The 25,679-nt window shown below is 40.8% G+C and overlaps 1 protein-coding gene across 1 annotated transcript; it reads left to right on the forward strand.

The window, feature by feature from the left end:
- Positions 1-157: 157 nt before the first annotated feature.
- itsn2b (intersectin 2b) lies at positions 158-21,183 on the forward strand. Its single transcript, XM_079555582.1, has 41 exons — positions 158-398; positions 2,825-2,899; positions 3,764-3,856; positions 3,943-4,006; positions 4,097-4,263; positions 4,336-4,560; positions 4,659-4,761; positions 4,842-4,978; positions 5,365-5,428; positions 5,515-5,652; positions 5,746-5,840; positions 5,921-6,183; positions 6,508-6,657; positions 7,779-7,919; positions 8,006-8,093; positions 8,188-8,327; positions 8,590-8,670; positions 8,829-8,986; positions 10,270-11,069; positions 11,385-11,506; positions 11,574-11,828; positions 11,906-12,102; positions 13,294-13,349; positions 13,419-13,585; positions 13,743-13,773; positions 13,877-13,998; positions 14,079-14,175; positions 14,248-14,436; positions 18,411-18,523; positions 18,588-18,694; positions 18,771-18,954; positions 19,034-19,132; positions 19,244-19,327; positions 19,398-19,481; positions 19,553-19,615; positions 19,717-19,866; positions 19,948-20,066; positions 20,138-20,220; positions 20,298-20,381; positions 20,613-20,786; positions 20,869-21,183. The coding sequence occupies exons 2-41, from the start codon at positions 2,893-2,895 to the stop codon at positions 21,012-21,014; spliced, it is 5,640 nt and encodes a 1,879-aa protein (XP_079411708.1). The 5' UTR covers positions 158-398; positions 2,825-2,892; the 3' UTR covers positions 21,015-21,183.
- The last annotated feature ends 4,496 nt before the right edge of the window (positions 21,184-25,679 follow it).

Consider the following 25,679-nt stretch of genomic DNA (forward strand, 5'->3'; position numbering starts at 1 on the left):
AAAAATTAATAAGTTTATAGCCGACCGTACAGTGGCTCGTGCGGTGTGGCGGTGCTTGTTGTTTCCCTATATTATTTTTTTCCCAATAATGTGCTGGCCTGGCTCTCCCATAAATGATTCGCCCTTCTCTCTCTCCTCCCTCCGGAGTTACCAGCGCCCAGCCTCAGCTCAGTTCACACTCTCCGTCAGCCATGTTGTTGGTGTGACACACAGAACTGTCAGCAACAGGTCCACACAGTCGAAAAAGCGTCTGTATCTGAACAGCTTCAGATATCTACTTCTTTGGGATACTATACCTCTTCATTGTGTTGGAGGATCCGTCCTGGAGCCGTGAATGATCACCACAATCCCCTCGAAAAGTCGGAAGTGGGTGATTTTTCTTGGCCGCGCTGAAAGAGGTACGCAGCCCGAAACTGCTCGCTTAACAGGAGTATAACTTTGATCCAACCCTAATAATGTTAAAATCAGACCGACTGTGGCCGTCCTGGCATCATCAGTCATGTATTTGGGCAACTTTGTAACATTGAAGTTCGAAAAAGTCAGCGCTGGGGAGACGCTGTTTCCATTGATTTGATTAGGCGATGAGAAGCACTAGCGAGCTAATATAAAGGTCCCGAGTTAAATGTAAGCATTAATACATGTTCACTATTTAGCGAATAGTATTTTTAATGAGCAGACTCACAGGAAAGCCGGCAAGGTTTTCTCAGTCCAAACTTGTTGAGCAGGTTGCTGGCTGGTGACAAGTGATCAGGGAATGTTACCCTATTTATCAGTTTATCACTGTCAGGGTCAGGGACACAAGTAAAAAGGATATTGTGTTCGTGTAAATCTATAACGTACACTCCTGAAATATTTAGGATTATTCATTTGATGCATAGCATAAACTAGCATTTGCAGTCTTTATGTAGACTGCTATAATTGTATTACCTTAATATTATGCAATATTCGATAAGGTTTATAACTTGGCCATCTCCATGGTGATGTGAGACCTGTGGGAAACCTGATCACATTACACAAAATTGTATTTTACATCTGTTCGTAATAATTATTGTTCTATAATATCTTTTGGCTTACATGACACATTGGCTGGTTTTAATACTATTTAAAAGCATTTCTGTAATACAGTGTGACTACATTAAGGTGGGGAAAGAAACACTGAAACGGGGAGAGGCAAGTCTTAACTGTTAAGAAAACAAAACTCTTGGCAGGGTAAGTGGAATTTGGAAAAAAGTCTAATCTGAGACATGGAGACACATGCGTTCATATTATCACAGCATGACAGAGAAACAAAGACATTTAAATCATCATTCGTGAGTAAATTGTAGCGAAGCCCTGTAAATGTGCATTAAGTGCTGTCACTGGGGGAGTTGGGGAGCCAAGGATGAACTGTTGAATACTGTTTGGCTATTTTTACTCTTTATTATATAAGAAGATGGTGTATTTAATGAAGTCTTGATGCTTGTGCGTGTGTTGAAAATTTGAGAAAATCATTAAAAAACCTCATTCCATAGGTCTGCTAAGTAAAATGCAATGTGTACCCTTTCCCTTGTTTTTTTTTTTTTTTTAAGCATCATGTACTTGAACGAAATATCCAAAAGGCAGCTTGGTATGTTTAGGCTACATTTAATACCATTGTTTTTTCAATGAAATATTTTATCGTAATTGTTGCTGAAGTTAGGTAGAAACTGGAGAGGGGACGGATGCAGTAGTGTCCAGTTGGTGCTTGAGTCTGAGGAGACGTGAAGAGTGACAGATGGTGAGCCCAGGTCACTGTCACTGTCCTCTTTGACAACTTTCCAAATCCATATTGTTCTTATCTTTCACAGCAGTCATTTTATTTCTTCAAACAATATGCTTTTAGCCTTTGTCTAATTTTACACGTTGAAAGTTTTGTACAGAATAATGGTCACGTTTTCTGGCAGATCAAAAGTTAGAACCAGATTTCCGAATCATTTCCTTTCACATGACCAGGGACCAGGAAACTCATATTTCAGCAAGTTACTCAGCAGGAAGGCACAATCTTTTTCTTCTCCTTCCTTCAGAGTTCATTGTACAAGTCTGACCTTAATGTACATAATATATACACTTTAATTTGATGAAATAATTTTGAACATTTAAAAGTCAAAGATGACAACCTAAACAACATGAAATCACTTGGTATAAACCAGAAAATTCCGGAAACAGATGGTGCATGCATTTCATTGTACAGTTGTTGTATAACGACAAATAGCACCTTTACCCTTCCCTTCATATCGCAGTAACACAGGTGTGTTGGTTAAAGTAAGCTAACGCCACAATCATGACTCATCGAGAGTGATTTAAAATAGTTATGCAACATGTATAACATACTGGTCACACAAACAGGTTTCTGAAAATGTGGTGTAGGCCTTGCAGGATTTATTTTGTTAATATATTTCTGAGTAAATGAAGCTAGAGAATAACAAACCTGTGCTTTGTCAATACTTTTGCCTTGAATCCTTAATGGCTGAACTGCTGATTATCTGTTGCTCCAACATAGCGCTGAGCCGGACCTTTTCTCTCAACAGTGAATGCAAATGTCTCCTTATGTGGGTATATCAGTCTAGCTTGTTAAGTCTGTATTAGACTCGTCCACTTCAGTAGCTCTGTGGATAGCTCTGGAACTTGTCCCAGACCGTTTAAAAGCTTTGGGACGCATCCAGCATGCCCCTGGCTGGTGCATATAGGAGAAGCCCTGTTTGAGTGCTGACTGACCAGAATCTCTCTTTCTCTCCTCTGCTCTGTGACAGCACTGTCCCATCTTTGCTGCAGCGTTCACTGACCACACTGTTTCTGTGTTTTGCAGATGGCAGCGAGTAGTAGCTGAAGAAAACACCCCAAGTGCCCCCAACGTAATCTCCAGCACCAGCAGATATGAATGGTAAGCCCCTCTGTTGTTAAGCGGGTCTGTGCAAACAAAACCATATCTATTTTTGTCTTTTCTCATGTTTACTTTAGTCTTTTCTCAACGTCATGATTTGGGATAGGTTTTAAACTGAATACTCGTTCTTACCCTTTCAACATCTATCCATGCTTGGCTCTGCTTGTGACTTCAGTGGTTTACACTGATTTGAAACTTTAACTGAGCAGACTTTTGAACATGATATTGTCAACGTCGGACGGAGGGCGAAAGTGTAAACGAAGCACGCTGCATTAGCTGAACCTCTGTATGTTTTGTAATGGTAAACTGGCCTCACTGTCTATTCTGTGTGGGTGCTGATAGACTGTGGAGTAAACACAAATGTGTAGTCAGCCTTGGTTGGGTAAATACTGGTCAGAAAGTCTGCTTGCTGTGCCCTTGTCTATGAAATTGTTTTCAGTTTGTAATTAAACCCCCAACACCCAATAACTTTTCACTTACATTTTTTGTAACTGTGCATGTGCCTGTCTGCTTATTCTAAATTAAAACGTAAAATGTCTTGTTTTTACTTTCATTTGTTTAAACAATAAATAAAGTAAATAAAGTCCGGTTTGCATAATACATAAGGGGGTCATTTATCAAGAAGACAGGTGCTAAACAGTGAGTTACCATTTAAGATTGCCTGATTACAGTGTTAGGATCTGTTATGTAAATGAGAAAAAGCTGAGAGACTAAAGTGTAAATGACTCTGATCCACTGTAGTGCGGGCTGCTCATTTTGGGAAGGAACAAGCGTTTTGTAAATTACCCTGCCCTGAGTGAAGAGCGCTTCCTTTGTGTGTAAATACTGCAACATTTCTGCATTCAACAATTTCTTTGTTGTCAGGGGGTACGAGTATTTGGGCGATCACCCCTGATGAAAGGGACAAGCATGATAAGAAATTTGACACACTCTCCCCATCAACGGGCTACGTATCAGGTACAACAACATATTTTATCAATTGTATAACGTTTTGTGTAAAATTCACTTTTCGATTTGACCATTCAACAATTTGCTGTCTTTAGGGGAGCAGGCAAAGAAGTTTTTCCTTCAATCAGGGTTACCTCCTTCAGTTTTAGCAGAGATATGGTATAACTTGTTTTCAGCCGTAACACATAGAACCTGCTTTGTAACATTTCTGACGTAAAATCTGTTTTCGTTTTTCCCTCTCAATTGAAGGGGACTGGCTGACTTGAATAAAGACGGGAAAATGGATCGGTTGGAGTTTTCAATAGCCATGAAGCTGATAAAGATGAAACTACAGGGCACCTCTCTTCCTACAGCTCTACCCATCATTATGAAGCAGCCTCCTGTGCCTGTGCCCACACTCACTGCACCTGGCTATGGTACTTCCACCACTAAACATTTGAGTTAAGCTGACACATTTGTTACATGCACCTTCTGTAACTTCTCTCTAGGTTTCATGAACATGTCTATGATGCCTGGGACAATGCTGACCCCTATGGCAATGGGTTCTCCTGGTCTAACGCCTATGGGACTCAGCCCTTTAGTTCCTACAGCCACAGGCATGAGTCCACTTGTAGGTGTTGGTTCTGCCAGACCCCTGGTCCCTACTTTGGGGGGCAGTGCTCTACCAAACGGTGGCATAGGCTTCCTGCAACCAGCTGGAACAATGCCCACTGGTAAATACTGTTGCAGATCTGAACAGTTACTGCACGTGTCTATAATCACTCTTTTAAGCAGTGGTTGAATACTAACCTTTATACTGTTGTTGTTTTAGGCCTCCCGCTGACATCATCCTCTTACTCCTCACCTCTAGTCCACCCCTCGTCCTCAACTGGTACCAACACTCCCTCATCTCTACTGGACCTGGGATCAAATAGGTTCAGACCTTTGTGCTTGAAATGCAAATATGCTGTGTGCCTTTTTGGAGGCATTTCTCAACATGTTGCTGTTTCTGCAGTTCCCTTTCCTCGTCCCCTTCAATGATGTCCCCAATGCTTTCTGTGCCAAGTGACTGGGCTGTGCCTCATGCCTCCAGACTCAAGTACAGACAGCAGTTTAACACCCTGGATAAACAGATGACGGGATACCTTACGGGTACGGGACCTGAGCGAATGCCTGGAATGCAGGCACAAATAGAATTCACTGTGAACGTTTTTGAAGTTGCAACCCAGTCGCTACATTAGAAGTGTGCTAAAGGCTAAATTTAGGATGTTTTCTCTTAGCAGAGAACTCCCATAAATGTGGGCGTGTCAAGAAACAATGGAAGTTGTTCAATAGATATGCACAAGACTTTCTGCCTCGTCACTACAGCCTTTTTAAACCAGTCACTGAATGAGCCCTTGTCTATCTTGTGTAGACGAGCTGCATTTTTGCATTGTGTACAGTAATATTTTAGAGACCAAGCGTCATTAACATTATAATGAGATTACATGTACGGCATTTCGACCCTGATGACTGTCTCTGTCCTCACGTGCCTACAGGTCAGCAGGTGCGCAGCGCCATGGCCACCACAATGCTCACCCAGACACAGTTAGCATCTATATGGTGAGTATGCCTATGTTTTGTTAATCTATACATTGACAGCTCCAAATGTTGATTAAATGTAATTGTATTTCGTAATCTTCCCCCAGGACGTTGGCTGACGTTGATAAGGATGGCAAACTGAAAGCAGAGGAGTTTATTTTGGCCATGCATCTCGTTGATATGGCAAAGTTTGGACAGTCATTGCCTCTCACGCTGCCAAAAGAGTTGGTGCCTCCATCACAAAGGTATTTCTTGCATGTAGATCTAGAGATAAAAAACGTAATTTCCAAATGATTGCAACTTTGTTTAACATTATTTGACTTTCTTTTCTTCCACAGGAGTAGTATGAATGGAACCACTTCTTCTTTACCACCTGTTGCCTCATTGATTGATGACTTTGACGTAGAACCTCCACAAAAAAACAAGTTCAACAGTAAGATATAAAATATGACTGTAATATGATTACCATAATACCCATTGTGCAATGATACAGTGACACATTTTTTACCATAGTGACATTTGAGGACAAATTCAAAGCTAACTTGGAGCGAGGCAATGCTGAGCTGGAGAAGAGGCGGCAGATGCTTCAGGAAGCAGAGAGGAGAGAGCAGGAGCGGCGGGAGCAGCTGAGGCGTGAGGAGCAGGAGCGGAGAGACCGAGAGGCGCGGGAGGCGGAGGAGAAAAGGCGGATCGAGGAGGAAAGGAGGCTGGAGAGGCAGAGGGAGCTGGAGCGGATCAGAGAGGAGGAACGAAAGAAGGAGCTGGAAAGGAAAGAGGTGAATGAGTCAAATACAGTGGGTTCAGAGAATTTTGAGACCTTTTAATTCATTTTTTGTTGTCTTTTATCAGACATTAAAAGTATATTCCTTCCTTATCTAGCAGTATATACTCTACATTAAGTACCCCTACAATAATACATTAAATATAAATTCTGAGTGCAGAATTTTCACTAAATATTGATAACGTGCATTTGCAGTAACGCACGTCTACATGATGCCAGATTAGAGGTGGATGAAAACCTTCTGGATAACTGTAAAAGCTGTGACATTTATTATGTTTCATTGTTTTTACACATGCCCTTTCTGTCCGCTTGCTTTCAGGCGGCTCAGCGGGAACTTGAGCGCCAAAGGAAGGAGGAGATGGAGAGGAGGAAGCGAGGAGAGCTCCAGATAAAGAGAGAGCAAGAGCAGGATGACATCATCAAATTAAAAGCTAAAAAACGAAGCCTCGAGATGGAGCTGGAGGCTGTGGTGAGTCATGAGAAACCATATCAATGTTTAACCTCTTTACCCCTGCTTGAACAGAGCGCATTTTCTCCAGTTCGACTTTACACAAATCTAAAGAGTTTCTGAAACTTTTTTGTTGCGTTGTTGCCGCATTTAGGTTACAATATTGAAGAGTTTTCATCTCTGTTCCTTTTTCATTGCTTTTTTTTTACACTCTTTTGTCTCGTTTTCGTCACTTTTTTGTTGTGTCTTTGTTGCTTTTTGGGGGGGGGGGGGCTCCTCTCTCTTTTTTGCTGCCTTTTCGTCAGGTTGTAGTGGCTAATAGCCACTATACAGGTTGAAGGTGTACAGAAGTTCTTTAAGCATGCGTGTCTTCAAGAATACCAAAAGAGTCCAGTGCAGTTATTAAAACTGATTTATTTTTGCTCATCTTTTGCCGTAAATCAGCACAAGCAAAGTACTCTGACAATGACACGGTCAAAAAGGGGCAGGAGGCACACATAGGACAGTCAAAATGGCTCCTACACACCGGCCCCGTAATTGTTTAGACCAGAAGCTAACAATTACAAATAAATGAAAGGAGCCATTAGTCCACTTCCCTCCTTTTAGCATTTGATTCTATTTATAAAATTGCACCCATACAACAAAATCCATGGTACATTCCACATTATATTTCAAGTTAGTTCTATATTAGCTTCCACAATGTTTTCACCAGACATTTACTTGCACAAGCTCAAAACAAACAAGTCTAGTTTCAGCCACACTAGTGTGCCTCTCTTCCACTACCCATACGTAACAGGGAAACCTATCTTCCCATGTTTTTCTGGGTTATTCCATGAAGTGCCATCCTATAATAACCTAAATAAATAAATAAATGTTAAACAAACATGGCAGCAATACTAAAGGTGGGCGCTTAGCTACATACATTCATGCTATTATTGCAACGTACTGTGAAAATAAAGCATTTGGAGTTCAACAAAGCTGCAACATCTCCATAGAAATGAACTGGCGATTTCTCGCTCCCAGCAAAGTTACTAGTCCGGTCTGAGGAGCGGCGAGCCCACTCACAGCCCACTCACAGCCCATTAATTGCCTTAACTATTTGATGGTCTCACTCACGTGTGTCCTTCATGTTGATACTTCAGGGTAACAAGCATAAGCAGATTGAGGATCGTCTGCGTGACATTCTAAACAAGAAGAAGCACCAAAAGACTGACATTGATGTAACCAATCAGAGGAAAGAAGCTTGTCAACTGGACATCCACAACATACAGAGGCAACTTGAAGTGAATCTCTTGTTTTACAACATTATGTGAACATTTTATCCACACCACCATTTCGCGTCGTCACTGATTCCTTGTCTTTTGACCAGGAGTTTCAAAGGAAATTAGCTCAATTGAATCCAGAGCAGAGGAGGCTCTCGGAAAAACTAAAAAGCATGTCTCTGAACAATGTGCCTGGTTAGTATTGGAAGTAACTGCGATTACAATCATAACTTGTGCACAGTGTATAGGAATTCACCTTTTTTTTTTTCCTTCTCTCATGCGTTTGTAGGCACATCTGTGTCCTCCCTGAAGCTAACTGTCACAGACAAAATGGGAGTATGTGTGAAACTGCGAGATCAACTGGATGCTCTGGAGAAGGATACCTCTGCCAAATTAGCTGAGATGGATCAATACAACAAAGATCTGCAGGTAAAGGTTTTAACGAATGAGTAACTGGGTAAATACGTTTCGCTCTTACTTACAATTCATCATTTGACTAACCGTATGATCTTTTATGTTTTCTGTTGGTTTGTGTTCCTCATCCACTCCTTTCTTTCATTGGACTAAAAACAAAGCCTTCCGCTCAATGTCTTGCCTGCTGTCTAATTCTTAATCCGTTAATTACATTTGGACTTCTATGTCTATCTAAACTCCTTTCTCCTCTTTTCCTCTCACCTATCGCATATCACAGTGTGTGGGTGCTGAGGAATCTATGCTTGAGGCCGTCTTTTATCTACTGGCCTGCCTTCGTAACCTCTTCTTCCTACTGAAGGTTTTCTCTCAAAGCTCTTTGTTGAACAGAAATATTTCAACCCTCTTACTATTGTGCTCTAGCTGCCTTGCCTTGTGTAGTAACAAATCTAGTTAAATTGAACTTGAAAGTTTGCCGATCTTCAAGCCAGTGTATTTTACTATTCCTTTGTATTTTAGGAACTGAAGGAAACCCAGAGAAGACAGGAGGAAGCTTTAGAAAAACTGCGCAGCATCAAGGAGGAGAAGAGGCGCGAGCTGCAACTGAGGAAAGAGGAGGAGGAGAGAAGACGTCAAGAGGAAGAGCGGAGGCGCAAGGAGGAGGAAGACACTCAAAGGTTTTTTCAATCTTGCTACTGTCAGTCCAGAAAGTTTATTCTTTAGTTATGTTGAAGTCGAATACTGGAAATGTTCTATTATATTATTCAGACAGTACTGTAAAGGGCTGGGTACCGTTAAACGATACCAGTATGGTATTGAGAAAAAAAAGGTTTAGGTAAGAAATAAAAGTGCAGAAAGAAATATAAAATCTTTATATTCAAGTTTTGATACTGTTGGTTATCAAAAAAAAAGAAAGAAAGAAAAAAGGGAAACACATGCTGAAAAAAAAATAGAAAAACGGGGGGAAATTTGGAGAAAAAATGTGGGGCAAAATTAGGGAAAAAATTAACATTTTGGGAAAATTGGGGGAAAAACACGGTAAAAAAAACGGGGGTGGGGGGGATTTTGAAAAAAAAAATAGGGAAAATCTGGAAAATTTGGGGGGAAAACATGGAAAACATTTGTTAAAAATGGTGGACAAAAACGTGCAAAGTTTTTTCTGCCCTTTTGTAGTTACAGGAAGTTTCTTGGTTGTTTCAGCTCAAACAAATGATACAAATGTAAAAGAAAGTAAATGGAAGGAAAAGGATAAATTAGTACGTTAGTGCTTTAGTGTCATTGTGCAAGTGTACAACGAAATAGTGTTCAGGTGTCAGTCCTGAGGTGCTGCGGCTGAGCTGCGCTGCCACTGTGTGTCAACCTGACCTGCAAGAAAACTGGCTGCCCTCTGTCTCTTCTGATCCTCTGAAACGGTGCACCGCTTCCTGGGCTTGTCCCCGTCTCAGAGCCTGGTGGCACTGGTCAGCTCCACCTGCTCCTGCACAGCTCCTGCACATTATTAATAGGTTTTATGGTTCTAGACAACAAATATTTTTTTATAAGCATCAGAAAACGTATCGTTCAGGAATCGGTATCAAAAGCCAAGTAAAAGTACTGGTATTGAAAAAAACGGTAACGTTGTGTAACGGTGCCCAGCCCTAGTGCTGTATCATAGCCATAATAACCCTGAAGATGCTGTACTCCATTATTAGGTCTGTTGTTACTTATGTTGCTGTGACATTTTAGCATATCTTCTTTCTTTCTCCCTTTTGTCCCCTAAAATGTTCAAAACATTTTTACATTTCTTTTCATGTGTTATTGTGGAGTATGTATGAATTTATTTCCTATCGGGAAAAGTTCACATTGTGTATTTAAAGTAGACTGTTATGAAAATAATTGAACTGAAGATTTTCTGAACCCGTTGCACTCATTGTGTCAAACTGAAGCTGACGCAGAGCTCATGTGTTTTTACGTGTGACAGGCGTATGAAGCTGGAGAAGGAGCGCAGAGAGGAAGAAGAGCGGCAGAGGAAACTTCAGGAGGAGAGGGAGGCGAAACAGCGAGAGGAGGAGGAGAGGCAAAGGCAGGCCCTGATCCAAGCGGCGAAGCAGGAGGCTGCGAGGGAACTCCGAGCCAAAGAGGAGGCCGAGAGAAAGAGACGCGAAGAGGTTGAGCGCAGGAAAAGCGAAGAGGAAGAAAAGCAGCGGCAGGCCGAGAAGAGGCGGCAAGAGGAAGAGCGAAGGAAACTGGAGGAAGAGAGGAGACAGCTGGAGGAGGAGAGAAAGAAGCTGGAGGAAGAAAGGAGGCGAGAGGAGAAGCGAAGGAAAGATGAGGAAGAGCAGCGCAAAAGAGAAGATGAGAGAAAGAAGATAGAGGAAGAAAGACGGAGGGTAGAGGAAGAAAGAAAGAGGATAGAAGACGAAAGGAGAGAAGCGAGCAGGAGGGAAGAAGAGCGGAAGAGAGAGGAGCAGGAGCAGGAACGCAGGAAACAACGGGCTGCGGAGGCCGCATTTCGCGATGCGGAGGAGAGGAAGAAGAGGGAGGAGGATGAACAACGGCGGAAACGTGAGGAAGAGCGAAGGAAGGCAGAAGAGGACAGGAGGAAGAAAGGTGAGGAGGAGGCCAGAAAAAAGGCTGATGCTGATGAAGTGAGACGGAGAGCGGAGGAGGAGAGGAGGATGAAAGAGGAGGCGTCCCGGCAGCTGCAGCCACCACAGGCCGCAGGAGGTGGAAAGATAGACATGCTGCAAGCTCTGCTCAGAGGCCTGGAGGAGAGGAAAGGTAAACACCCTAACCCTACACCTGTATAAAGACTGTAAACGACAAAATTACCAGTATATTCTAGGGCTGTTCAATTAATCGCCATCTCTACTCTTCAATCTCAATAATCCTCATGGGTCTTTTATAATCGTCAGGTTTAGAGCCATTTCTTTGGCAGAAACGGAAACTAGTTTTGGCGTTTCAACTCCAGTAAATTGCCATTGTCTCATCCAGTGTTCCCAACTTCTCAACTTGTAATATAGTGACAGTAAGGTTGAAAGTGCTAAAAGCAAAAACTCATGACAATTTTTGCATTTGACCATGGTGTTTTTGCAGGTGGACAGCCCAAGGCTACCTCCCACAGAAAGTCAGCAGCTCTCACATCCTTCAAAGCACTCTACCCATTCACTGGACGAAACCAGGAAGAGCTGAGCTTCAATGCGGACGATATCCTTGAAGTAAGTAATATTTTGCACTGCTAGGCGATGTTTTGAAATCTTTTTTTAACCAGTGAATCCTTTTTAGGTTGATGAGTCCGTAGAACGTGATCCTGGCTGGTTGTATGGGAGTAAACAGGGGAAGATGGGCTACTTCCCTGAAAGCTATGTGGAAAAGATGACACCGTCCAACACTGCTACCCCTGCCTCTGCTGCTGCCTCCACACTGCCGCTACAGTCCCAGCTCTCTAGTGCCCTGGAAGCTGCCAAAGCTGGGGCAACAAAATCTGCCTTCAGCCCAACTCTGTCTCCCAACACTGCTCCCTCCGAATCACAGGGACAGGTGATTAGTCTGTTGTGTGGACTGGTGTGTTCTCACATGAATGAAGCTAATGTTGGCCTGTGTTCTGCTTCTTCCAGAAGGTGGTGGGTAACGTCTTTGCCCAGGCACTGTGCTCGTGGACAGCAAAGACGGACAACCACTTGAACTTCAATAAGGACGATGTGATCAAAGTACTGGAGCAGCAGGAGAACTGGTGGCTTGGAGAGTTAAATGGAGCTCAGGGCTGGTTCCCCAAGACGTATGTGACGGTGCGGAGTGAGGAGGACACTTCAGAGTACGTTTTCACACTTTCAAACGGCCAAAAAACAAAAGAAAAAAAATACTTGGATTTTGTTAATGTGTACATCTTTGTTTGTACGCTCCAAACACACAACTTTAATCATTGGCAATTTCCTCAACCTATGCTTGCAATGCCTGCAAAAAAACAACAACTGTTACACTGTTCGAAACAGACACAAACACAAACATTTTTTGCTGATCTGCAACTGTCATTTAAAGGAGCTATACCTGACTTTTATTCCTTTTTGTAGGTAAAATTATTTTTGTCCCATAAAAGTATCTTGTAAAAGTAGTAATTTGTGAAAAAATCAGCCTGATGTGCGAAGTTTGAGCAGTATTATGATTTGTTATTGTTTGTATAGTCAACCCTAATAGTCAATATGTGGCAAAAACGTTACTATTAAATTAGTTGTGCCTGTACAGAAACTAGATGCAAGTTGGTCATTTTATACCCACTACTACCACCTCAGGTCTTACGCGTAACTGCAGTCTCTATATTGAGCTCGTGCATGACGGCACTTTGGACCTGAAGTAACAACTTTTTGAGTGACAGTGCAGGATTTTAGAGGCAGTTGTGGTGAACAGGTCTGAGCTAATTCTGCACATTAGGACATGGCTGGAACATGTAGGGGGAGGAAAATACTTGGTTTTAAATGTTTTAAACTGTGTGTAGTCCCTTTAAGTAGAAGTCTCAAAATGTTTACTTTGTTACTTATCTTATTGATTCTGCTGATAAATGTGTGCTGCACACAAGGTTAATTATATTCCCTTTCCACTTTGAACGCATCATAAAGGCAGCGTGTGGAAGGCAGTGAGGGGCGTGGGTGAGATGGGAAAGCCAGGTGAGGGGGGGTGCAATGCAGAGTTTACTACTGACAAAAAACAATCCTGGAGAATAGCTAAGGGCAGCTTTAACCAAGTATGCTGTGAAGCTAATTTGCTTTTGTTTGCTCTGTTGGCTTTTAAATGCCCTTTTTTGCATACAGTACTATTGTGCACCCTGATGTCGTTGCTTTAACATTAACAAGGAAGATGAGTTTGCGGTTTTATAGAAGCAGTATAAAATCAGACTATTGCTTTTTTGTTGTCAGACCCTAGTGTTTTAGGACTGTCCACATTGTTCTCTTAAATCAGATGGTAAATATCATTGCAAGATTGTAATAACAATATTTTGTGTCTCTTTTAGTGCTAAGAGCTTATCTGCTGAGAGTTCAGACACGAGTGATAACCAGCAGTTTGAAGGTAAGCAGGATTTTTAATGTCTGTTGTCTCCTAACAGTTGCATAATCTAACTTCATATTTTATTTTCAGAATATGTGGCGTTGTACACATACGAGTCTCCTGAACCTGGAGACCTGACGATTAAAGAAGGGGATTTGATTCTGGTTTCCAAAAAAGAGGGAGAATGGTGGAGCGGCTCAATAGGCGACCGAACAGGCGTGTTTCCAGGCAACTACGTCAAACCTAAAGAAAATGATGTGAGTTTTTGTTTTGTTTTTCCTTCTGTCCAAAACACGTCAGAAGTAAATTTAATAAAATAAACAAAATGGACATGTATCATTTAGCATTTTTACACTGAGGTCTGATTTGTAGTTTTTTAAATAATTCTAACTCATTCAAATCTACTTTTTACAGACGTCAAGTGTTTCTGGAAAGAAAAAGCCAGGTATTGACTGCACTCTTGCATTCTTAAGCAAAATTGTCTTAAAAGATTTCTATGCTTTAGATTTGGCTTGCTACTTTAAAGATGGACTATTCTTTTATTTTAGAGATCGCTCAGGTGGTTCGCGCCTACTCCGCAACAGGGCCAGAGCAGCTCACCCTGGATCCCAATCAGCTCATTCTCATTTTGGGGAAAAACACATCGGGTTGGTGGCTTGGTGAACTCCAGGTTAGTCCCATTACAACAAAGAAAGTAGAGGCGTCGAGCAACTGCAGTAAGTGAAGTACAATCGTGTTTGCAAATTTCAGGCCCGTGGTAAAAAACGGCAGAAGGGCTGGTTCCCTGCAGCCAATGTCAAAATCCTGGGATCTAACAGTGGCAAATCAACACCTGCCCCTCAACCAGGTAAAAAAGAAAGAGACCACATCAAGAATTACAACATGGTGATGACATTAACTTAGTTCTTTTAATACCCAGTCTGTCAGGTCATTGCGATATACGACTACAAAGCCGCCAATGGGGATGAACTAAGCTTTTCTAAAAGTCAGTTGATCAATGTCTTGGACAAGAATGATCCCGACTGGTGGAAGGGAGAGCTCAATGGCCTCACGGGCCTGTTCCCCACCAACTACGTTCGAATGACCACATCGGACTCCGACACCACTCGTAAGTGCACGTCTAGTAACTTCAGGCGAGACACTGCATAGTTTCTTTGAGACGGTTGGTAAACATGTTGACTTTCACTTAAGAACAAACAAATCTATTGAATTTGTTATTTGTAACATGTAACTTAAAAGGTTTTCTCAAAATGCTTTTTCAGAAAGTCTTTTTGAAGGATGAGTCCTATTCCTTGCCTGATTTTTTTTTTTTTTTTTTAACTATCAATCCCCAAAACAATATGTTTTTTGTGCTAGTTTACTCAAAGACTAAATAAGATATCTAAATTCCCTTGTGAAAAAAAACGTAATCTAAAAAAGCAAATCCATAATATTCACATATTGTACTTTTAAAGCCACACTGCGGGAGATTGTAGGTCAGGGGTCTCCAAGAGGCGGCCTACAGGCCACTAAATCCCCTGACTTGTCGAGCATAAATTCCTGAGTATATTAAAAAAAAGGGTCTCTTGCTCATTCCTGTGCGGAGTTATAAATGTTTAAAAAAATGACAAGAATGTTCACTCCAGCCACTAGGCGGCATCTTAAATTTAAAAAAGATTTTCACACGTGTCCAGCAGAGGGCACTGACATAATGAGAGATCAGGATATAAACAACACGTTATAGCCAAGTGGTAAATTGTCAGTCTGCCCCAGGGCGGTTGGTGTTATTGAACACCAATAAAAACATATTTTACTGGAGCGTTTGTTTATGGGCCCCAGTAATACACTTGTGATATATTTTGGCCCCCAGGGAAATTTACTTGGAAACCCCTGTTCTAGATTATGCAGTAAGATTGAGTAAACTATCATAAAATACCAGATACCAAAAGTGCTCCTAATGCTCCGAGAGACGCTGACAATGACTTTCTGCCGGGTTATCAAAATAAAGCATTTGGAAGAGGACTTATTATGTTTAAACTCATGTTTTACTTGCGGTCAAAGTGGCAACATCTCCTGTGGGACACGAGCACATCACCATATAAATGCGTATAATGATACATAATAAACACAAAATATACATTTATTGTATTCTATTTCTGAGGTGAAATGTTGCTGTTAAATATATGCATTTTTTGGCATTTAAAACTACAATTTCTTATTTACAAAAGTGCACTCCTCAAAAACATGCACTATTTTCTTATACTATTTGTTATACTATTCTTTTTTCTTCTATTCAGCGGCAGTGTCTCGTCTTTAGTAATCCGACAAAGTATTTGCTATAGCAACTGTTGTCTTCTAACACTGCATCCACTTTACCTTACTGCCTCACATGATCTTGCTTCCTCAGTTAAGCTTCCAATTATCTCCAATATATTCCTGTCTATTATAATTTTGTTCCAGTCGACTCTTTCCTCTAAACGAGTCTGTGCCTCCCTCTCTCCTTTGTTTCTCTGTATTTTCAGGACGCTAGAAACACTCCTCGTAGTCCTTACCTCTCCTCTTCCTGACTCCAGATGAACCCACTCTTGCTTTCTTCTGCTGAAAGAGATCTACTTTGTATTTCTTCTCACTGTCTTCCGTTGTTATATTGATATATTTTTTGTTTTATACAGTCCCCATCAAAAGTTGAAGACCAGTAGAAAAATGGTAAAAAACAAAAAAAATGTGCATGGTTGGATCTTTTCAAGGTTCCAAGTAGTACTTCAATATGCAACAAGAAGAAGAAATGGGAGTGAGATGAAAGGAAAAAAAAAAAAACTTGACCACATGCCTTTTTAAAGGCCAAATCTGTGCAAACATATTGATTCTGTGTCATTTTCTGTCACATATTCACAATGTTATATTGTTAAACGTTCTCATTTTGAACACGGTTGGGTTGTTGAGCTGCATAAGCAGGGCCTCTCACAGTGCGACATCGCTGCTGAGGTGGGACGCAGTAGGACAGTCATTTTGAATTTCTTAAAAGATCCTGAGGGTTATGGAACGTCAAGTTGAAGACCCGATTCTGCAGCACTGAGCCAGATTCGATCATCTGTCCGTCAAGACACTGGACAATCCTTGACCCACATTAAAGCCATTACTGGAACCGACTGCAGCCCAATAACCATCAGACGGTATCTGCGACTGAAGGGCTTCAAAAACAAAAAGTGTCTTGAAAAGCCTCGTCCCCTTGAACACCACAGAACTGTCTGTTTGGACTTTGAAGAGAGACCATTGACATTGAAGGGTTGAAGAAAGTTTAATTCTCTAATGAGAAAAAATGTGACCTTGATGGTCCTGATAGTTTCCAACATTACTGGCATGACAAGCAGATCCACCTGAGTTGTTTTCTGCGCGACACAGAGGGGGCGCCATAATGATCTGGGTGCTTTTTCCTACAGTTGAACAATGGAGCTTAGCATAACTGAGGTCCTCGTCTGTGTGTGAACGACCGGGTTTTTCAACAGGACAAGTTCACAATGTTCACGGGAAAAATTGACTTTTGGACCATTTTGCGTGTTTCCCTGTTCTAAATCCAATTGAGAACCTTTTGGGGCAATGGAAGTTTACAAAAATGGACGACAGTGTCAGACAGTAGATGCCCTTCCTGATGCCGTCTTCACCACTTGAAGAAATATGGTCCTTCACCAAGTCCTTACTGATCTCATGTTTGGAACTCTGATTTCTGTTTTGAGGGGCTTTCGTTTTTTTGTTTTTTTTGGTGTTCTCAGCTTTTGTTTAGCTGCAAAATTTCAGTTTGTTTATTCAAACCTTTTTTGTCTCACTCCCATTTCTTGTTGCACGTTGAAGTTCTACCTTGTTAAGATCCAACCATGCAAAATGGTAATCTTTGCCACTTTTCAACTGGCCTTAAACCTTTGATCGGGACTGTTTAACTAAAACCAAATTGAGCAGAGTCATTGTGGGTTTCTCTGTGTCGCCCCATTCCTCCTGTGTTTTCTTCTGTAAATGGTGCCTTTTCATCTTTTCCATGACCTTGTCAGTTTTGACACTCATAGCACAGTATAGTTGACGTTTGCATTTTTTCTGATGAGGTCACACAGAGCTCACAGTTTCCTTTGTTCTTAATGTTTTATTTAACGTGAATTCAAGACACTTTACATCCTAACAATGTAAATGGTATGTTACTACGACGACCATGTCATCCTGCCCTAACCTGAACTATACACAGACGCTCTTGCACATTTGTTGCACTTTTGAGGTTTGAAAGTTGAAGGAGAGAGGCCTTGTCATTTTCCATCTTTTAGAAATATTGAAACGTTTACTACAACTTTCTCAGGACTTTCTAATCAATCCCCTGCCAAAAAGCATTTGCCTTAGATGACCTTGTTGAGCACTGTAATGCTTGCATCAATTCATAAATTGTATTTGGACAATAATAAAGGTGTTATCCTACTTATTGTTTTAAAACAAATATATTTTCCTTGACAAGTACAGTATTTGCTGTGTTTGTTGTTTTGTAATAATGATTGAATACTAATATATTTCAATTTAATAAAATATTTTATTAAATTAAGAACATTTGCACTTTGCAATGTCTGGAGTTCATATTTTTTAATTTAGAAATGGAGATTCATTCCATAATCTATTCTATTCTGAATGTGAGGGGGAAAATATGCCGCCTCTACAATCTCTTGCTTTGGGGTAAACAACAGATGAAGCTGTTAAAACTTCTAAGTTTGTAGGAGTGACGAGAGTCTCAGACCAGACCTCAACAGGACATGAATTCACAAAGCAGATTTAATTTTCTAAACCTTTGGGATGAGAGAAACTGTGAAATGGACAAAGCTAACAGTTTAGTCATGGAGGCTGATTTGGCCAGTGCTGGACCTGTGCACTGTGCCTCTGTCCCAGGTAAGGGAGAACCTTGAGTCTAATCTAGATTTTGCTTTTGTCCGTTTTGTTTTATCCTTTTCATGAACTCTTAAGGCGACATATGCACTTCAGCTTTCAAACCAGTAGGAGGCAGCAAACGCCAAACAGACTTGTTTTTCTTATTTGTGATGCTTGTGCTCAAGTTAAAATTATGTGTCTGTTATGTAGATTCCAGCAACTTTGATTCGCTGGGCCCTCAAGAGAAGAAGCGACAGGATTACATCCAAGAGCTCATCCAGACTGAGGAGAAATACGTGGACGACCTGCAGATAGTGCTAGACGTAAGACACACATTGTGGAAACAGATGTACACAGGAGAATGCCTAATGTGTTATGCTTTTGTAGTGCTTTCATAGGCCCATGTCTGAGTCGGGTCGACTGACTGAGGCAGAAATGCAAAAGATTTTTGTGAACTGGAAGGAACTGCTGCCCTGCAACAACAGACTCCTCAAGTAAATGTTTGGGTTATCAAAATTACAGTTTTCTTTTAAAGTGCCAATTTTAGCTTATTGCATTGTCTGTCATCAGAGCTCTGCATGAGCGCAAGGGCAAAGGAGGAGAGAAGGCTCCTATTCAAATGGTGGGGGACATCTTGGCCAAAGAGCTGGCACACATGCAGCCATACATCCGCTTCTGCTCAAGTCAGATCCATGGCGCTGAAATTTTGCAGGTGCGCACGGACAATGAGCCGGACTTCAAGATCTTTCTGAAGGTGCGAGGAGAGACATGGCAAATTGGAAATAACTTGGACATTTCGAGGCTGATGTTTATTAACATGTGTTTTGTTCTAGAAAATCGCCACTGACTACAGGTGTAAAGGCATGCCTCTGTCCAGTTTCCTGTTGAAGCCGATGCAGAGAATCACTCGATACCCTCTTCACATTAAAAATGTACTACTCATAAATATCAGTAAAACATTCATGATTGTGATATGTGAATCCTGTAATGGTTATTATAATAGCTTTATACATGACTTCATTGTAATGAATGTGTGTGCATAGATCTTGGAGTGCACAGCGGAGGGTCACGCTGATCGTCTCCCTTTGAAACAGGCCTTAGAGAAGGCAGAGGAACTTTGTCAGCAGGTCAGTGCCTTCACAGATCTGTGACAGATGGACTGTATCTATCAAACATTACACTTGTTTTATTAAACAGGTGAATGAAGGTGTGCGGGAGAAGGACAACTCTGACAAACTTGAATGGATTCAGAATCACGTACAGTGTGATGGGATTGCTGAGGTAATTTTTGTTTTAAATTAATGTCTTTATTTTTTCTGTGAAAATCCAGCTGAAGTGTGTTTCTGTTACAGCACTTGGTCTTCAACTCCCTCACCAACTGCCTGGGCCCCAGGAAGCTTCTTCATAGTGGAAAGGTGCATACTTTAGCGGGCTTTAGCTCACAGCACTATGAATCTCTGGTTTCACTTGTGGACATTCTGTGTGCTCATCTGATTAACTCTTACTGTATTTTCAGATGTACAAGTCCAAGAGTAGCAAGGAATTGTGGGCTTTTCTGTTCAACGACTTCCTGCTTTTGACTCATTCAGCGAGGCAGTTCACCTCGTCTGTGCCTGATAAACTGTTCGGCAACAAAAACAACACACAGCTGAAGATTTATAAGCCGGTAAGACACAAATGTCCAGTAGATAGAAGAGGGAGGAGGCATTACATTTAATCTGTTTTCATATTGTGCATTTTGAATCAGCCCGTGTTTCTCAATGAAGTCCTGGTGAAGCTGCCAGACCCCTCGAGTGATGAACCCCTCTTTCACATCTCACACATTGACAGAGTTTATGCACTGAAGACTGACAACATTAACGAACGGTAATATTCACTTGTGCACAGACTGACATTTAACGTGTTATTCATGTGAATCTGTTTATCATGTCTTATAGGACGGCGTGGGTTCAGAAGATCAAAGCGGCATCAGAGGAGTTTATGGAGACCGAGAAGAAGAAAAGGGAGAAGGTCTATCAAGGTCTGTCCTTGCACACAGTCAAACTCACAGCTGTTGTGATGACACTGGAATAATCTGGTGTTTGTGTGTGCTCACAGCGCGTTCGGTGAAGGCTAGTGGAATCGGCAGACTCCTCGTCACCGTCTTAGAGGCTACTGAGCTGAAGGCGGCCAGACCTAATGGTACACTCATCACTGTTACGCACAGTGTGTTGCACATTACATCATACACTCTAGAAACCCTTTGACCTGAGCGATATTTCCATCTGGTATTTTTTCACCCAGTGTTTGGCCAAACTTCCTTGTTACTTGGCATCAGACTAGTAATTCAGTATTTACAATTAAAAGCAAGAAAAAAATCCATGGGTTTGTCATGTGTTCAAACCTGTATTTTTATTATTTTTTTACTTAAAGGTAAAAGTAACCCGTTCTGTGAGGTAACCATGGGAACACAGATTTTCACATCTCGAACAATCAACGATACATTGAACCCAAAGTGGAACTTCAACTGTCAGTTTCACATCAAAGACCTGTACCAGGACGTCCTGTGCATCACCATCTTTGAGAAAGACCCATTTTCACCTGATGGCAAGTCGATGTCTTCTTTATGCATTAATTCTGTGCCTAATCTCTCCGTGCTAATATGTAATACCTACTGTGGTTGTTGTAGATTTTCTTGGTCGCACAGAAGTTCCTGTGGCCACAATAAAAAAAGAGCTGGAGAACAAGGGCGCAGTGACACGACGCATTCTGCTGCATGAGGTCCCGACTGGGGAGGTGTGGGTCCGCCTTGACCTGCAGCTTTTTGGCAAATGAGACGATAAGACAAAGTTTATTGTTGGTGTTGGTTACTGTCATCTCATGGTGCAAAACGCTGCTACTCCTCAACTTGATTCTATACTCGTAGGCCTTAGAAACCTGACGAATGCACATATCAACTACAAGAGCTTTAACCAAGTTTTATGTTACAATGCAATTACAGCACAAATACCCCCTCCCCCCCTCCCCCTCCCCCTCCAAGAAAAACATGGAGACGTGAAGTGTGTAACAAGCCTGAGGTCACATATTTTAAGCAACCAATGAAGGACTACAAGCAAAGATTATCTTCTGCCTGGTCTAAAGCACAAGGATGTGTGATGGTCCACAATGACACAGTCTGAAAACTCAAAATGAGGAGCTTTGCTTCAACATGTAGTCTTTGTTTGAGGTTGCTGCTGTAAATGGATGATGTGAGGATTTTTGTTGATCAGATTTGTATGACTTGTGTTTTGTACCACGTACTCATAGCCTCAACCCTCTATAGCCTTAACTTTTGATAATACACAATTTGATGATGTATTTTTCTACAGATAAAAGCCAATAGCAATAAGAGTGAATGCGTTTATATCCAAGGCCAAGTTTATTTCAAGGCAAGATTTGAGTAAGGGACAGTACTTCTGATTCTGTGCATCCTCTTAACTGGGTCTCCCACTGTTACCAGCAATACATAACAGTATTTGTATTTGTATACGTACACGATTGCAGTTTTGACACTGAAGCGACTTCATCATTTACTGTTGTCCTAATTCTTCTGCCACTTTACCGAGGACATAATATGCTAATGCTTTTATTTATGTTGTAGGCTCTAGGTCTTTGTTTTTACTGTTTTGCTCTACGTCATTGAGTTGTTGCTTGTATTTATTTCTTAATTTATGCATGTGTGACGATCCAAAGGCTTGCAGCGTCTGGTGTTTTGGATGTGTATTAGATTCTGATTGGGCCTGCCCTGTGTACCCATAATGTTGGATAGATATTTTATGTTTGGATGTGTATACTGTTTTGAAAGGCAATATAACGCTTTGGTTATAATTAAGTTTGACAAACGTCGCAGGGATGTTAATAGCCTTTTTTTAATCAAGCAATAACTGTTTTTAGGTCTTTTATAAAATAATTATTATTTTTGAATTGTTATGCAAAGTCTTGACTGACTTTCTTTTCTGTCCAATGGGTGTATGTTTTATTTTAATTTCTTGGCTTTTACTTTCTGCATTAATTTGCAATTACCATAACTTAAGCATTATTTGTTGATACACTGACTGTTCGGCCTGGTGTAACCTGCTGTTTTACTGTGTTTGTGGGACTCATTGTGGCACTCTGAATGAGATTGTTGCTCAAGTCCAATTAAAGGCTTTAAATTAAAAAAGGAAAATCATTTGTTCGTTATTATAGACTCTTTATAAACATTTCAGGCTTAGCTGGAGGCGGGAAGCTACATTGTTCTATTTCCATTGTAGCTGTTGTCATAGTAACAATAAACAAATGTCTTATTTGTTGGAAATATTGGATAAACCTTATTTTATCGCCTCAAATGTTATTCCTTGAGCCACAACAGGACCACATTTCTTAGTTGTAGTTTTACACTTATAATCGCTTATAATCTTATTTTTCTCTTGATCACTTCCATATGGATGTTTATTCACAGCATATTGTTCAGTAGAAGCGAAAAAAGTCGCAGTCGTAGCTAGCGCTAGCTAGCGTTAGAATTAGCACGATGCTAACATGTAGCATAATGTCATCATTTATGTATTTATGGGCTGTTGAACCACTTTGCTCCTCTCCATGTCTTTGTAGCTTTATTTAGTAGAAAACAATATTCATAATTCAGCATTTGTTAAAGTAGTTTTTGAATAATGAGAGAAAGTTTCGATTTTTCTTCAAATTGTTTTCCCCCTATATGGGATGCCAGAGATGCCGTCTGCATCATTGCGTTCACGTCACATCACAACATTTTAACATTGAGGTGGACCAATTGAAAATTCCATGGCGGTAACTATGGTAACCGTGGTAACTGGCGAACTGTAGATTTTTTTAGTCTTAGTTTTTGGTTAATTTTTGGTTAATATTTGGTTAATATTATTGGGAGAATCCACATGAAACAAAAACTGTCTCAAAGTTCATCGTCTTCTCTATGTCCAATTATTTTCCCTGAAAGGCGTCCAAAAGTGGTGACAATCCTGGAAGAAAAAAAGGAAGGACTTTCAGACATAAAAATAATATGTCAGGTTTGTGAATCCAATCACTATCCAATAGGCCTACCGATGAGGAAAAACCTTTGTTAATTTTTGTTTTTCTTACAAAAACTGTATTTCTCCCATAGAGTTGTATTGGCCCCTGCCCTCCACCTGACATTATGACATTACATTCTAATACGTGAACGCCACCGCACAGGAGTAGGCTAAAGGTAACTCTTTTCATGGGGTCAAATGACTAATGACAAATGGATAATAAATAAATTGGGGTTAGATTTAAGTGAATGATTTGATTATACCGTACATCAGTGTGGTTAAACAGTAGTAGTGTTGAGTTTAACCATTAAACTCTCTGGAACTGTGGAAGTAGCAGCTGTTTCATGGCCACAAACAGCTGTGCTCCATCCTCCAAGTGCGATCCAAGACGGGCCATCTGCACAGAGCGGGACCTTCTCGGTACCGTACTCTGGTTTCTAATGTTTTGTACAGATTTTCTAAAAAAAAAAAGTGAAAGACATGATGTAACTGCATGTCTTGTACATTTTTGTTGGTTTGTTTATTATCCCACCTCTTACTCAGACTAAATGATTCCAGTAGCCATAGAGACAGATAAAGGTGCATCAAGGGAATATAGAAATAGAAAAGGGCAGGTAGAGAAAGCTGCAAATGTGCGAGGTGAAGTGCAGAGGGACTGCCGCAGATGTCAGAAGACCGTAGTAAACATAGGAAAGGAAGATTGCACGGACAGTGACGTGCCCTTACTTCCACCGCGCTCAGCCATGGGAATGATTTGATTATCGCCACATGAACAGTCGTCTTATGTAACACGCACACATCACAATGAGAAAACTCCACAGGGCCCAAAACCTAAAGTCAGTGAGAGTGGCCTGTAGCAACACATACAGAGTAAAGGAGCCCCTGATAAATGAGAGGGCAAACCAGTGATCCGACAGAAGAGCCATTCAAGTTACAGCAACAAGTCTTTTATTTAATGTGAATTTTATAAATGACATGTTCCCTGTGGATTATGTTTCTTCTGTGGGTATTGTATCTATGAACTACTTCAGCGTCTTTGTGATGAGGATTGACTCACTCGATGGGGGGTAATACACAATATCTTTCTTCTATTTGCTCAAACTCCACTTCCAACCATTGTTCTAGGTGCAAAACACAAACACATTTACCTCTTAACATCCATAATGCATCCGTTTTTTCACCTCTGTTGAGCCAGATGAAATATTTACCGGACAACTCTTGGCTGCGTGTTCTGAACTGTTGATAATCAGCTCTGGGAAGGGACAGAAGTTGTGAGTTAGAGAAGCAGGTTCAGAGCACAGTGCTTTGCTTCTTGTGGTGAATGGCTGTAAAAGGGAAAATGAATGATAACAAATATGCTTTTGGGAAATATAGAATAATACTGTGGTGGATGGATGAACGAATGAAAGTCAGACTGTTGCGTGTATAAATGAAGTATAAACTAAATATCATAAATATCATATCTGTCTCACGACATTCTCCCAAAATAATAAAAGGCTTTTTTCGACACAGCCAAGAAGATTTAAATCAAATACTTGCCCTTGCTTGTTATTTATTTTTCTGTTCCTATTCCCCAAAGTTTGTATCCAAGTAGGCCTATTTTTTGCACTGCCAAAAACAGGTGGTCGCCTCATACACTCTGCTCTAAACTCGTTTTGCTACATCAGCACTGCAATGACTCACCAGTGAGACAGGTTTGCTGATAAAATTTTCATAAACACGTTCTGATATAAAGTTATTTTTAGAAGGCTGTTGATTTCACTGTACGGTCCTGAGCCTGCATTAGCTCCCGTACACTCAGCATGGGACAGGCACACTGATGGATTAAGCCTGAGCTTATCCGAACTCAACAAACTCAACACTCTCCCAACAATACTATCCTTTTGTTGTTGTTTTTCTCAGTTTTTCACTCAAACTACATACTGTACCTAGTCTTCCTTTATATTAGGCTACCACCTATTGACATGGTCTTATTAAGTTAATAATATGAAACATAGCCTCAGTAAACTTAACTAAAACATATTATTGATACTGTATAGGTATTATATGTATTTCATTGTCTATCTTGATGGTTCTCAAACTTGTCCCACCAAGCAGCTTACCACTTCATAAAAAAATGTCTTTCTAGTTATCACCAGAAGACCAAGCTGGAAAAAACTATGCCTATGGGCTAAAATGGACCTATACTTGACAAAATCACAACAAAACTATGTGTAATCCAGGTTAAAACCAGGAAAAGGCCAAAGTGTAATGCAATACGTGTGGAAAACTGTTGGAAATATTGTGGCAATAAATTAAATCTGAAATCGCAGAGGAACCACCAGATACTACCAGAGTTGTAACATGAATCTAATCATTTATAAATCATTCGTTATCAATGTGGGCCAACATAAAACATAAAAAACAAATGTATGATAAATGAAAGACATCATTGCAT

Source organism: Gobius niger (genome assembly GCF_951799975.1).
Source record: "Gobius niger genome assembly, chromosome: 4".
NCBI classification, from domain to species: Eukaryota; Metazoa; Chordata; class Actinopteri; order Gobiiformes; family Gobiidae; genus Gobius; species Gobius niger.

Bases quoted from the DNA above. Each gene is read 5' to 3' on its own strand.
- itsn2b (XM_079555582.1), top strand. The intron at 3,857-3,942 runs GTACAACAACAT...TGCTGTCTTTAG, and splicing joins ATCAACGGGCTACGTATCAG to GGGAGCAGGCAAAGAAGTTT. The intron at 13,586-13,742 runs GTGAGTTTTTGT...TACTTTTTACAG, and splicing joins TCAAACCTAAAGAAAATGAT to ACGTCAAGTGTTTCTGGAAA.